The 13,672-nt window shown below is 38.5% G+C and overlaps 2 protein-coding genes across 2 annotated transcripts; one reads left to right on the top strand and one right to left on the bottom strand.

The window, feature by feature from the left end:
* Positions 1-989: 989 nt before the first annotated feature.
* Positions 990-4,314, top strand: vti1b (vesicle transport through interaction with t-SNAREs 1B). Its single transcript, XM_088432558.1, has 6 exons — positions 990-1,198; positions 1,298-1,356; positions 1,859-2,038; positions 2,244-2,417; positions 2,797-2,858; positions 3,626-4,314. Exons 1-6 carry the CDS (start codon positions 1,102-1,104, stop codon positions 3,714-3,716), a joined length of 663 nt encoding a protein of 220 aa, XP_088288684.1. The 5' UTR covers positions 990-1,101; the 3' UTR covers positions 3,717-4,314.
* Positions 4,315-5,447: 1,133 nt separating this feature from the next.
* arg2 (arginase 2) lies at positions 5,448-12,443 on the bottom strand. Its single transcript, XM_088433287.1, has 8 exons — positions 12,043-12,443; positions 11,877-11,949; positions 8,662-8,836; positions 8,429-8,588; positions 8,252-8,346; positions 7,404-7,508; positions 7,186-7,322; positions 5,448-6,227 (listed from the first exon to the last, which is right to left on the bottom strand). The coding sequence occupies exons 1-8, from the start codon at positions 12,154-12,156 to the stop codon at positions 6,034-6,036; spliced, it is 1,053 nt and encodes a 350-aa protein (XP_088289413.1). The 5' UTR covers positions 12,157-12,443; the 3' UTR covers positions 5,448-6,033.
* Positions 12,444-13,672: the final 1,229 nt, after the last annotated feature.

Raw genomic sequence — 13,672 nt, 5'->3', positions numbered from 1 at the left:
ATGTCCGGCGAATGGCATCATGGGATGTGTAGGTTTTACAGATTGTGCGATAGAATCACGGGGATTCTTTGAAAGTAAAATATAACCTTTGCAATACATATCCTTAATTATGTTGTTAGATCAGGTCATCTGGTTAATGAGAAATAAAAAAGTGGTTCCTTTCGAACATTGTAAAAAACAAAAGACAGCAGTTTTAAAATGATAAGCGGTTCAGAAATATAATTGCTGGATTGATTCTCTTTCACACCACAAGAGGGAGTCTGTGTATTAAAAGTGTTCCAGCCTATGGATGACTGCATGAGAAGGGGAAAAAATCGAATACGACCTAATTATAGGGAGGAAAAATTAGTCATAAAATAATTAAGTAAAATTACAACCCTATTCTATGACAATGTCTAGCTCTAAAATTATTTTTTAAATATACGTTGAAAAGGAATGTCTGCATTTCTACAAAGTTGTATGTATAGTTTGTTTGTTTTTTTAACAATTTTAGATCCATGCATATTGAGCCATTATAGGAATAAAGTGCCAAACTTTCAATAGAAAATTTCTGTCATTTATTTTTTTAACGATATTATATTTAACTACTTTCTATTCTTACTGCGAATTACCTGACGTATTAATCGTCATTGCAGGCAAAAAATTGTGACATGAACAAGCACACGAAGGTAAGTGACAATTTATTTTAAATATGGCCATTAAGTTAAACATATTTAAAACAAAAAGACAAGCGTTTATATTTGCTGCTGAGTACTACATTATCCAGAAGACACCAATAATAGGTGTCTAAAATGCGCCTGTATAATTGTCATTAGTTTCTTCACTTTAACGATAGATTAAAATAGAACATATATTTTATTATTATTATAGTACAAAACACAAAATTTTAAACACGCGCGGAAGGTGTAATTATCATGTTTAAAAGCATTTAAAATAACCTTGTTTGATTTTTAATCTGGAGGGATTTGTTGCCACTCAATCACGAGGACCATCATGCGGAAATCATTTGTTTTGCCCACAGCTTGCTAACTTCATCTGGTTCATTGATATCCCTAGTAAACTTCCAAAAGGAGCCAAATTTGAGTCTCCGACTCAATCAAAATGTCGTCGGAGGAATTTGAGAAGTTGCATGAGATTTATAGGTCCCTGTACGAGGAGTTAAAGCTAATACCGGAGAGGCTGCTAAGGAGCCATGGAGGTACAAAACAAATCTAGAATTCTACAGTTCGCTAGCTCAAAAACACTAATGAAAAAACAAACAAACAAAAAAAACATTTGTGTTGTGTTCTCTCCGCAGAGGAGAAGAAGGGCTTGTTGAGGACCTTCGATGTGAGGAAAGAGGAAGCAGAAGAAATTGTGAGTCACTCATTGTTTTGGAATGGTTAACTACCTAGTCATGTTTTCAGCATATACTGTATATGATATCATTAAATAAAAATTTGAACAGGCATACGTCAAACATTTTTTCCCCCTGAAATCGTCGTTTCAGTGGTGGGACTTCCCGAGAGCAAAAATGGTCAATAAACCAAATAATATACCATTTTGACCCATTCTGCCATCAATAACATGCTTTCTGTGTGGAATTTCAATTCAATATCTGTTGCAGTGTTCTAAAATACTATTTTTTGTCTCATAATTTGGTCATTTTTGCTAATTTGTGGGCGTCATTGGTCCTAAGAAGTTTTTTGTGTAGCTTGTGTAAACTTGATATAGGCTCGTCCAACCAATTTCTTGGCTTGTGGTTAAACTTGTGTCCTAACACCATAGGAATTCTTTCCAAAGTTCTCTCCCATTTTCAGCCTTTTATCCTCCCTTGGAATGCAAAACCTAATGCACTAGTTTTCTTGTTTCCTGACAGCTGCAAGGGATGGAAGAGGAGCTACGTGACGCTCCACCGGCCTACCGGAATACCATGAGAACCAAACTTCGTCTATACCAGCGCGACCTCGCCAAGCTGCAGCGGGACGCCAAGAGCTCGACCCAGCCGCTGTCGGACGGGAGTCTCGGCGGTATCTATTCATCTCAAAACCAACAAAGTGTGAGTGTGGTGACAATGTGGACATACCAGATTGGCATGTTTATTTTGAAGGACTGTCACAATACTTCTTAAAAACAGTAGGCAAGGGGTGTCAAACTCATTTTAATTGTTTTATTTTTGCCGAGAGAGCCAATAGAACTTTGAAAACCAATTTCACTCAATTTTTCACAAATCCCAGAGTAATGATTTGTCCTTCTTTGTCCAGACGCGCGCACAGTCGCAGCGGGCCTTGCTCCTGCAGGGCACCGAGTCGCTGAACAATGCCAGCCAGAGCATTGAGCGCAGTCAGCGTCTCGCAGCTGAGACGGAGCACATCGGCACCGACATCATAGAGGAGCTCGGCGGCCAGCGGGAGCAGCTGGATCGAGCCAGGGACAGAGTGAGTGTCTACAGAGTGGCAGTCTGAAATGTGATGTTTCAGAATGTCATAGTCAAGACATATCTTAAACTTTTCATTTCATCAAAGTAACCTAATAATTTGTCCTCTTTAGAAAATAATACAAAATCAGTTATCCCAGATTATCCAGTTTTATTGCAGTTTATTTGCTGTTGTAAACTGTCTGCAATTTTTATTTTTACATGACAAATGGATATTCACATTGGTTTGAAGCCATTGAAAACAAATTGAAAAATACTGCCAAAAGCATGACGGAAGACACATTGTCCCCTGGCATATGCTGATTTTTGTTTGTTTACAGATTAGATAGCATGACACTTCCTGTTACCCATTGTGTTTGTTTGTTTTTTTGTTTTTGTAGCTGGTAAATACAGGAGAGAACCTCAGTCGCACGCGGAAAATCCTTCGCTCTATGTCTCGACGGTAAGTGAGAGCTCAGTTTTAATCTGGTTGAGCGGTGGAAGCTCCAAAGTCGAAAGAAATAGAATTCAGAAGAGATCAATTGAATTTGTTTAGTCTTTGTTTACCTTAGATGTGACTTCCTTTAGTTTCCAGATAAGGCTATCGTATTTTTCAGGCTATAAACCGCACCAGTATGTAGGCCGCAGCTGCTAAAGTAGGGCAAACTATAATTTTTGTCACGGATAAGATGCACTGGACACCAGATATTTACCCAGAAAGATTGTTTTTGGTAGTTTTTTACAATTTTGAAACATTTTTTAATTGCCTGTTTACAGCGACATCTTCAACAGACCGAACATGCCTGCCTTGGGATATTTATAGACACACATACACACACAGTAGCAATCAAATTTACACGTGACAAATTTTAAGTCGCACTGAACTATAACATGCAGGGCTCAAATCATTGAAAAAAGTTGTGGCTTATAGTCAGAAGAAAAAATAAACAAATAAAAAGAAAAATAATCCTTTTGTAGCTTCCAAACAAAGAAAAAAAGCCAATTTTTCAAAAATGTTAAAATTAGAGAAAATGTCCGTCTTGTGCGGTCGATTTCTCCTATTCCACTGCATATACTGTATTAGTGACACAAAGAAAAAAAGCCAATTTTTCAAAAATGTTAAAATTAGAGAAAATGTCCTTCTTGTGCAGTCGATTTCTCCTGTTCCACTGCATATACTGTATTAGTAACACATAACATTGGCTGACGTGCTTTGCTGATTCCCGCCAGGGTCATGACCAACAAGCTGCTGCTCGCCGTCATCATTCTCATGGAACTGGCCATTCTGGGCGCTGTCGTTTACCTCAAGTTCTTCCGATGATGAGGGCAGAAAAAGAAAAACCGGTGTCCTGACCTTCTTTTTTGGGACCTTGAGGACATTTGGATGAGGATTCCTCACCACAAAAAAAAACAAAACAATAAAATGTGCACTGTATGAGCAGACTGTGAATGCAAAGAAATCCCTCTGGAAAGATGTTTTAGACACCTGAGGACAGAGAGGATGTTCAATGAAGGCGGTACTGGACCCAGAACATCATCTATGGCACCCTGCGTATTAAAATGAGGTACAGTACTTAACTTAGCAATAGTCAATATAAAACCAGATAGCACAGTTCGTCTTCATTGTTTCTACTTTGCTTTATATTGCTCAGGTTTCTTTATTTTACACTAATCTGAACACTGATCAATGTACAGAAAATAGTCAGATTTAACAATGATGCTAATGGCCAAAAATCTGATCAGTTATTTAAAAAAAAAACATCTGCTAGTTATTTTCACTGATGAAAATAGCCCATATTCATTTTTTTCAAATCTTCTTGATTTATCTACGTTCTGTACATTACTTGGAATTATTCATTTTATGGATAAAATGATTGTCAATGTTATTGTTTCCTGAAATAACAATCATTTTACAACTACCCACTTTCTCTTTTGTTTATGAATATTTTGTTTCTTTTCACGGCGCGTCTAAAAATAATGAACCCACTTCCTCATCTGTTGATAAACATCAGAAATTTGTGGTTAAGAGATTTTATCCTTGTAAACTCCTTGGAGGGTAAACAAAGAACTGTTTCAAATTCATGCTTCCTCTTTGGTTGAAAATTAGCTATGGTTAATAAAAAAAAAAAAAAAAACTTTGGTTGAAGACTGAATCAAAAGGAACTCCTTTGAAAAGATGCTTTTTTTTTTAATAGCGGCACTCAAATTTGTTTTTGCTTTTCTCAAGATGTTAGTCCATTCAACCCCAAAGACATATTTATACACTTTTCCAGTCCTGACATTGACTCTCAGGTATTTTATATCTTTTTCACTTTTTTCTCATGTGCATGGCTAAGAGTGTTTGGCAATGGCTGGTGCTAAATTCACTTACTCAAAGTAATTACATACTAAAATAATAATGATACATAAATCAGTTTCAGTTTAGTACTTCAGTTCCTAAAGTAATTAATTACTTTGGTATTTATTTTACAAAGCAATTATTGTGTTTACTTACTTTAGTAGTTAGTGCTAATTGAATTCAATTACTTCAGGTAATTACGCAATAAAGTAATAATTATACATGAATAAGTTTCAATTTAGTAATTTAGTACCTAAATAATCAATTATTTTGGTACTTATTACACAATGTAGTGTCTAATTTCCTAAATTGATTACTTAAATACCAAAATAATAAATTAGTACTTTTAGTACCTAATTATTTTAGTACCAAATGAATTATACTTCCATTAATTATGCACTAAAATAGTAATTATACATGAACTAGTTTCAATTTAGCTCTTTAGAACCCCATCACTTATTTTAATAACTTTGGGATGAAATAATTGTTTAGTGTTTAATTACCTAAATTGATTTCTTAAATACCTAAATAACTAGTTTGTACTGTTAGTACCTAATCAATTCTTAAGTACCTAAAGTAATCAATTACTACAAGTACTATTGTAATCAATTTAATAGCTGTTAATTTGCGAGCCTTTTTAGACCATTCAATCGCATGTGTTGGTCCAAAGATTCAGCACTGGAGGAAAAAAAAAGCCACTCAGACACTAAATCATTAGATGTCAGACCAGAAAATAAACTATTTAATACAATAATGCAAATGCCAGTCAGTATAGTGGTTTAAATGATACAAAATTGCAGCTTTGAAATTACCTTTGTGTAACATTCAAGTTCTATTCACATACAGTTGTTTTTTGTTTTTTTTTTTTTTTGTTGTAAATGAAAAAAGTAAAGCATCAAGAATAATACAATAACCACATCTGGTCCAAAAGTGCATACTTAATTTCTAGTTTTCAACTACGGCTCCAAAAATACTGTCACGTTGTTTCTAATCACACCTTTGAGGCAGGCTCTTTTGCTTGTAAACCAAACAAAATAAATAGCAGGCATCCATCCATGCCTTCTTACATAAAATAGCAAAATAAATTATTAAGCTTTGCTGTTTAAATTGTCTAGGCTTTACATGGCAAACCTTTTGAGACGGTGAAATACAGCACAATGAACAAAGTGGACCAAAATAAAACCTAATACGTCAGCTAATGGATTCAGTTTTTTTTTTGTTTTTTTGTAGTTTTGGACGCAACACTTTGGAATGCTTGAGCGGTGCTGGAAGAAGTCTATCACTGTTTTGCTTTGAGCTCTCAAAGACGAAGCTGCTCAGTGTCATCTTCCTTAGCCGAGGGGATCTCGTCGATGACCCCGTGGGCGCCCTCTCTCGTCTGCCCCAGTGACGACGCGATGACGTCGACGGCCAGCGAGGCGGTGGCCTCAACGGCCGCCCGGGTCGCCCCCACCACGGGGTTCACTTCCACCAGGTCCATGACCGACAGCAGACCTGCACAACGATGACCACAATATTCAATAAAGGTAACGACCACATTCTCTTGCTAGCTAGCAGACAAAGTCCTTTTTTTAGGTCCTGGGTGATAGTTGTACCCAATCACTTCGGCTGGTCCTGACTAACTTCCTGGATGACCCTGTCCATTGCTTCCCCCCTCTCCAAGAACATCACCTTTAGTTCTACAAGGGGCACACTATCACAATTGGGTCTTGAGGAATGTCCTTAATTTATGATGGGGCATCCAGGATAAATAGCAGAGCCACCACAGCCAGTTGACGCTGTTTTAAGTGCCTCCTGAATAACACTAAGTGTGAAACCAGACACCTTTGTGTCCTCCAGTATGTCCTAGGTCAAATTCAACACCTCCTGGCTGGACAAGACTGTTACGCAACACCGTGGAGGTCTGGTGTCCAGACAGAAACTAGAGCAGATGTCTGAGGCAGCTGAATTGGCACTGGTTACTTTTGGATCCCTTCTGGATGACTGAGCCCCCAGACGTCTTTATATCAAGGCTCTACAGTCACTTTTGCACTTGTCACACTGCACAGGGTTTGGTCACACACTTTCTGGGAGGTACAGGATGACTATTTGCTGATGCAATGTGCATATTGGTAAGTTCATATAACGGAAAGATGAACCCTTCATGACAAACAGATTTATTTTATGACATTGGAAAAATATGGTTTCGCTTTTACGTGAACATTATTTTGTTCAACACTGATAGTGATTTTTTGGGGATAATTTTCTTTCACGTCCTTGCAAAATTTTAACTAAGGGATGGCACATTCCTGGTAGTGTGATGACCAAGTGGTCAACACATATTGATCTTTGACACGTTATCACCATCTGGGTGAAATTTCAGCTCGCTAGTGTCTTTTTTCAATGCTTGTATCCTGATCTTGTTCATTCTTGCACAATCCAGAGTTTTTGATCAACGTCCGTGTATGTGTACCTGTGTTGTGAACTTCCTCTGTGATGTAGATGCCCTCCCTGTAGGTCAACCCTCCGTTCACCGGCGTTCCCGTAGCAGGCGCCAGGGATGGGTCGAACGCGTCAATGTCGAAGCTCAAGTGGATGGGTCTTTGTTTTCTATTGGGCATGATGTTAAAAAAAAAAACAAAAAAAACTTGAAAGAATTCTTTAAATGAAGCCAATCATATTGCGTGTTACCTTCCCAACACATGATCAAGGGCGACTTCTGTGACCCTCTGGATGCCCAGTCTGTCGATATCCCTCATTGTGAAGTACTGGATTCCCAAATTCTTCAGGATATGGCTGTGAAACAATTGATTACCAATTGATTGGCCGATTTGTTCAAAATTTATATCGAGTAAAATGGTGCTTGTTTCCTCCCAATGCATTTAAACAGGTGTCAGTTATAGGCCGGTTGCAACTATTCACAGGGAGACCAGCAAATCGCAGTGGACAACACTAAATATGTTTGTAAAAGAAGAAAAAAACTTTCCATTTTGATTCACAGAATTTATTGTGTAGTGTAGTTAATGAAGCTATAAGGACATTAATTCTTGTCATGTGTTTGCATTACTAGTAGTTGAATGTGAGACAAATTTAAAATATGTATCCTTAATTTATGTTGTACTATGTGTTTTATATTGTTGTATTTTATATTATATTGTAGTAACATCCTGGTCAATTCTTTGCTTAAGTTCATTGCTTGCTCACCTGATAATTGCTTGTAAAAATAATTATTTCTTTTGCCTTGACAGGTCCCCAAAATGAGCTTACCACACACACATATACATATATATATTTGAAGATACAAGGTTATGGTATGGATTTATGGTTCATAAATAATGACACAGGTGTTACTTATATACAATGGATGTAAATGGTTAAAGTACATAAGGATTTTTTTTTTTTTAAATCGCTGCCAATGGTGGTAGTGAATAAGTTCATAGTAAAAATATTTTTTTACGTCTATAGCCGTCAATGGCACTGAATGTTTTTTTTTTTGCCTCTTATTATTGAGTTGACATGGCTTCTGACAAGATACTTACTACTCGCCGGGGTCGACATCTCGAAGTCCAATATACACCAAGTCCCTGCAGGAAAGGAACGGCTTCACCCAAGAGAACCCCGGGAGATCTGGCACCTGCGTAGAACATGCAGAAACACGTGAAGTAGACTTGGAACAGCGGTAGATGAGTCATCGTCTACAATCTGATCTCGACTACCTTGTCTTGCAGTTCTTTGAGCATAAAAGCCACCGGCTGGCCGTGGAGGTTCCCCGACGGCGACGTCTCGGGCGTGTTCACGTCGGCGTGAGCGTCAACCCAAATGACACACAGGTCAGGACACTGTTGGGCGTGGCCCGTCACTGATCCGATACCAAGGCTTTGCGTGAAAAGAAAAATGAGATTTAGATAGGCAAAACACCTTAATGGTTTTTGGCGGGTACTGTGGTTACCTGTGATCCCCACCCAGCATGACCAGGGTGTGACCGGCACCGACCGCTCTGCTCACAGCACCCGAAAGCTTCTTTGTGGCGGCGCCCACTGTGCGAGGGAACTTCACGTTCATGTAGGGCTCATCCAGCTCCGGGTAGTGGAAATTGAGGTCGCCAAAGTCGTGCACGGCGTAATCTGAAACCACACACACAAAAAAAAAAAAAATCAAATTGAATTCATCTTCTATCGCTATTGGTCGTCATGTCTAATACACCCAGACCTACCCCAAAAAATGCTCATAATGAAATAATACAGGAAATCAGCCATTTTGATTTGAAATAGAAACGACATAACGAGTTTTGTCCAGTTGCTGTCCAATTTGAATAACAACGTACCAGACAGAAGGGTGACGCTGTACCCTATTCTCGACTTTTCCAGTTCAGTCATGCAAACCCAGTGATGTAACATCTACATGCGTAGCTTTCAATGTGATGAGTCATCCTACAGTACAAAAGACTGCATACATTCCTTTCGCGACACCGCTGACCCACCCCATCAACTCTCGAGGTTGGATTTCTGTCCAAGCAGTTTGCGCTGGATATCAAAGCAGCGCATTCTCCTAACCGATGGATGTCGAGGTCATATCGGGAGTTCGTGTGTGCAACATAAATCCAGATGACAGTGTCTTCTTACTGTGCTGCATTGAGGCCCTCTGCGTGGCCCATTACCCTTAGCAGACATGACAGGAATAGACGGTCAAGGACAATTCCGAAGTCCTCCTTTTAATATGCAAGGTTGCATTTGTGAAAAGTGCTTCCGTATGGAAGATCAAAAGTGCCAAAATTAAATCAATAACATTGACTCTTGAAAGCCCATGAAGGTCCTCCATCAACGTAGCCGCCATGTGCCCAACCATTTCAGGCCATAGTAATGGATTGGACAAGATTTGAGCTATAAATACCCCTTTTTTTAAACATATAATTATTGGTAATTTAGTAATTAACAATACATTTGCTGAAACATTGGTAGCCCTCAGCCATTAATTTGCCGCACCATCTCAATAAACACCTGAATAAATCAACATTACAGTTTGAGCCATGAGCTGTGGGCAAACTATGACCCGGGGGCCATATGCAGCCCATTTAACCTTTTTAATCCGGCCTGCCAAGCTTGAAGAAAATATAAATCAGGAGTCATAGCGTTAATAATCCGAAGGATAGCAGATCGGTTAGTGCTTTAAAATTCTATTTAAAAAAAAGTTTTCTTTTGTTCATTTAATTTTCAATTGTTGTAAGTCATTTCAATTCATAGTTAAATACATGGGGCTTGAATAACACTGTTGGAATGTTTTTGTTCATTTTCTATTGAATAAAAAGCACGTTTTCTTGATAACCCGCATTTTTTTCCTCTTATGAGGTAGATTATCTAAACACTCCATCTGTCTGCTCCTGGTCTGGATATTTTGTCAAATTTCACAACCCCTTGTGGCACTCGAGTCAAAAAGAAGAGCAAGCCTCACTATGGTCAATAAAGATTTTTTTTTTCTAAGTTTGTGTATTATTTTTAGTTGTTGTATTTTAAAATTTCACAGAAAAAAGACCCCCTTGTAGATTTCTGGTACGCTATGCATTATAATTTGTATGCACAAATAAATGATATTTTCAAAGGTTTTATCAGTATATATGAATAAGAAATGATAGAAATTCTACTTCATACCTCTCTAAAAATTCTGCTCCATGAAAAACATGCAAGTAAGACACCTCGCTTCTATAAATTCCAAGGCTAAATAAACCTCTGCCACCATTATGAAGCATTTTAACAATTGTTAAAATCCGTAGCACGTTGCCTACTTTGTTAAACTATGTTAAGTACTAATTACTATACGTGTAGCACCCGTGTAGGCCTATATCACAATGTCAGGGCCAATCCAGGTTGCTTTTTATGATACGTTTAAAGTGCAGGCGAGTGAAAGCAAACACTCACGTACAGGATGTACAGTATGGCTTTTTAATCGGACGCATTCCATTGTGGGGGTAATTATAGCAAGCGCACTAGCATGTACTGTCCTAGTAACTCACATATGATGTACTGTAAGGCCCAAGGGCAAAATCTGGGTTTAAATGTCAGGACACTTGGGGAAAGAAGGATAAATATGTCTTTGGGATTCAATGAGTTAATTTCATTCACCAATAATTGTTTCCACAAACTATATTTTGCGGGCTTGCTAAATTTTCACCTTGGTTCCTGTTCACATGACTGTGTTTCACCAGTTCAAAAGAAATGTGTGCTTGTAGCGGTTAATTAATTACATGGACCTGGATATTCGAAGCAACTATTTTTTTTAAGTCATAGAGAAAAGAACAGTGATGTAATATCTGCCCGGTCAGCTGTTTAATGATTGTTAACAAAGATTTAACACTCACGTTGGGTCTTGAATAACCCAAAAAACGGGGTGTCCAAAAAAAGGACTGACACAATACAGTACTTGGGTCTATTTGACCCATACTTCTGGTTTGTTTTGCACAAAACCTCCTCCAAAACTGGGTTGATTTAACCAATTAATTAAAAATTGTGTTGTTTTGTACAAAACAACCCAGAAAGATCGCTCAAATTGACACCAATATTTGTGTCTATCCTTTTCTGATCCATAAATAGGCAAAATTTGTTGACGGATTTTTAAAACACATTCTTCCTATCAACAGTTGGTAATCATAAAATACATTCTTCCTATCGACAGTTGGTAATCATGAAAATATGTTTTTTTTTATTTAAGGCAACCATTGTTTTTTCCAACGCACCAGTTAAAGGTGAGTAAACCAGCATGCTTTTTTTTTTTTTTTGGCCTCAAACTGTAAAATCCCCTTTATGACGTGTGTGCGCGCGTGGGAGTGGGAAGTGCCGCGACACTCCATCCGTGAGAATTCACCGCAAAAAATGAAAGAAACAAATCTTTATTCTACTGCAGACTGCGGTTTAGGAAAGAAGATTGTAGTTTCATTGTCTGGAGTTTCTGAGCATGCGCCTTGCAAGCACGTGGGGATAAGACGCCATTGCGGTTTATTTTAAAAATAAAACTAATTTCAAATAGATTTCACGGATAGCATAAATCATTCCCCAAATTATATTGTACGGAGGACAACTCTTGCGTGTGAGTAAAATAAATACGCGAGTGTATAAATACCCGAGTGAGGTAACGACGGTTCAAATCTGGTTATGTAACGCCGATGCAGCTCACCTAAACCGGAGAGCCGCTCGATGAGCCCCGCATCCCTGATGACTTTAGGCCCGTGTTCCACGCCTCTTCTTATCTGGACATAATACATAGTATCGAATATTATTAATAATGGGACATATTTGGCTTTTATGTCTGCTAATTAAAAACATGATGCATTTTTTTTTACCTGTCCTCGTGAGAAAGGAGCCCCCAAAACAGCCACCGACTGGGCTCGACTAGGCTGTCCGCCCGCGAACACCCGAGTGCGGGCAAGTCTTAGCAATTGTCCTCTGAGCGCCATGTGGATCTCCTCTCCTCTTCTCTTGAATCCCCGCCGCGCGTCTGATGAAAGACCGGCGGGATGTTGCCTCTTGTTCGGATACCAAACGTGAGCTGTCCCGTTACAAGTTCCGGTTTGATGGAAGCCTACGGCAGCCACTTAATATTTATGAGATGGAACAAGCGGAAGAAATTGGGGACCGTCTTGGGTTATTTGCCTTTTTTTTCCTGTCTGGTTATTTTCCAAACGCACGCAGTAAAATGTGCCGTATATTTGTCTGTCCACTTACTGAGCGCAACCTTCTTAATTCCACAGCCAATGACGTCAGCACGTGACACACCTTCACATCGACCAATAAGACACGGCAAAAATAATGGCTCCGTGTTGAAGGCGTGGTCTCTTTGGAACTGGCGGGGGGACAAGCGGTGCATGACCGATTGGGCTTTTAAGGGTGGAAATTTCCACGGACGGAAGCAGCGGAGCGCGGATTGATGGGATTGTTTACCTTGTGACATCTGTTCCAAACGCAGCTTTTAACCACGTGCTGGTCAAAAACATGGATCACATTACACAAAACACGCAAACACCATCACGCGCACACAGAAGCAGGTCGCTTACTTTAATCTTACATTATATAAAGATCCGCAGTAAGAGTGCCCCCCCCCCCCCCCCCCCCACGAGTTGTATAAAGGTGCGCTTCGTTCAATGATTGATTATTTATAACAAGGGCGTTATCACTTTTTTTTTTTGTTGATTATTTATAACATGGGCGTTATCACTTTTTTATTGAAAGCCTATCGGACAAGTACTGTTACTCAATTTTTATACAGGGCAAATATTTGACATTGTAAAAATCTCGAAGGACACGCTACCTAAGAAAAATGTCACAAAGAATGACAACGATCACTTGATTCAATCACTCAATTCAAAACTAGCGTTTTGGATCATCGTAAACAATTACCCAAAAGGAGGCTTCAAGCTCTTTAAAGACATTTCCTCTAAACCTAAAAGTAAAGATAATTGTACATTGTGTATTTTGAACAACTCCAACATTTGCATAACTAACTTCTAACAATTAAATGCATTAATATAATGAAAAATACCATTTACATGCTAACATTTAGCTTTAATAATTCTAGAAGCAACGAATATTTGAAGACAGATTTTCGAGCACCGTGAACACAGATAATGTAACAATACTTATAAGTTTATTTATTCTCTATCCTCTATATAAAATGACACATTTACACCATTTTAGTCACTTCTTGTAGGACAAGGTTCTTTATTGTCTGCCTGTATGTATTATACTGCCTTCTGGTGGCCAAGACGCGCACAACGGAAGAAGCAACACATTGAACGGGATTGTAGCGTTTAACACTATGCACATACTGTTTATTTTTCCCCCCACTCAGTTAAATTATGTAATTTTCCTTCAAGTATAATATTAAGGAATGCTGTTTTATAAAATAAGTTATAAGTAGACATATACATTGTCCAAATATGTTCAGTGCTGTAGAAATCCACGTTTACATATCAC

Source organism: Hippichthys cyanospilos, chromosome 14, assembly GCF_059441005.1.
Source record: "Hippichthys cyanospilos isolate Australia breed blue-spotted pipefish chromosome 14, RoL_Hcya_1.0, whole genome shotgun sequence".
Classification (NCBI taxonomy): Eukaryota; Metazoa; Chordata; class Actinopteri; order Syngnathiformes; family Syngnathidae; genus Hippichthys; species Hippichthys cyanospilos.
This window is presented reverse-complemented; position numbering and strand designations above follow the sequence as displayed.

Excerpts from the sequence above, each read along its gene's own strand:
- vti1b (XM_088432558.1), top strand. The coding sequence starts at position 1,102 with ATGTCGTCGGAGGAATTTGAGAAGTTGCATGAGATTTATAGGTCCCTG. Across the intron at positions 2,039-2,243 it reads CATCTCAAAACCAACAAAGT|ACGCGCGCACAGTCGCAGCG; the intron begins GTGAGTGTGGTG and ends TTCTTTGTCCAG. Across the intron at positions 2,418-2,796 it reads TGGATCGAGCCAGGGACAGA|CTGGTAAATACAGGAGAGAA; the intron begins GTGAGTGTCTAC and ends TTGTTTTTGTAG.
- arg2 (XM_088433287.1), bottom strand. The coding sequence starts at position 12,156 with ATGGCGCTCAGAGGACAATTGCTAAGACTTGCCCGCACTCGGGTGTTC. Across the intron at positions 8,589-8,661 it reads ATGCTGGGTGGGGATCACAG|CCTTGGTATCGGATCAGTGA; the intron begins GTAACCACAGTA and ends TTTCACGCAAAG. Across the intron at positions 7,323-7,403 it reads CTTGATCATGTGTTGGGAAG|AAAACAAAGACCCATCCACT; the intron begins GTAACACGCAAT and ends CATGCCCAATAG.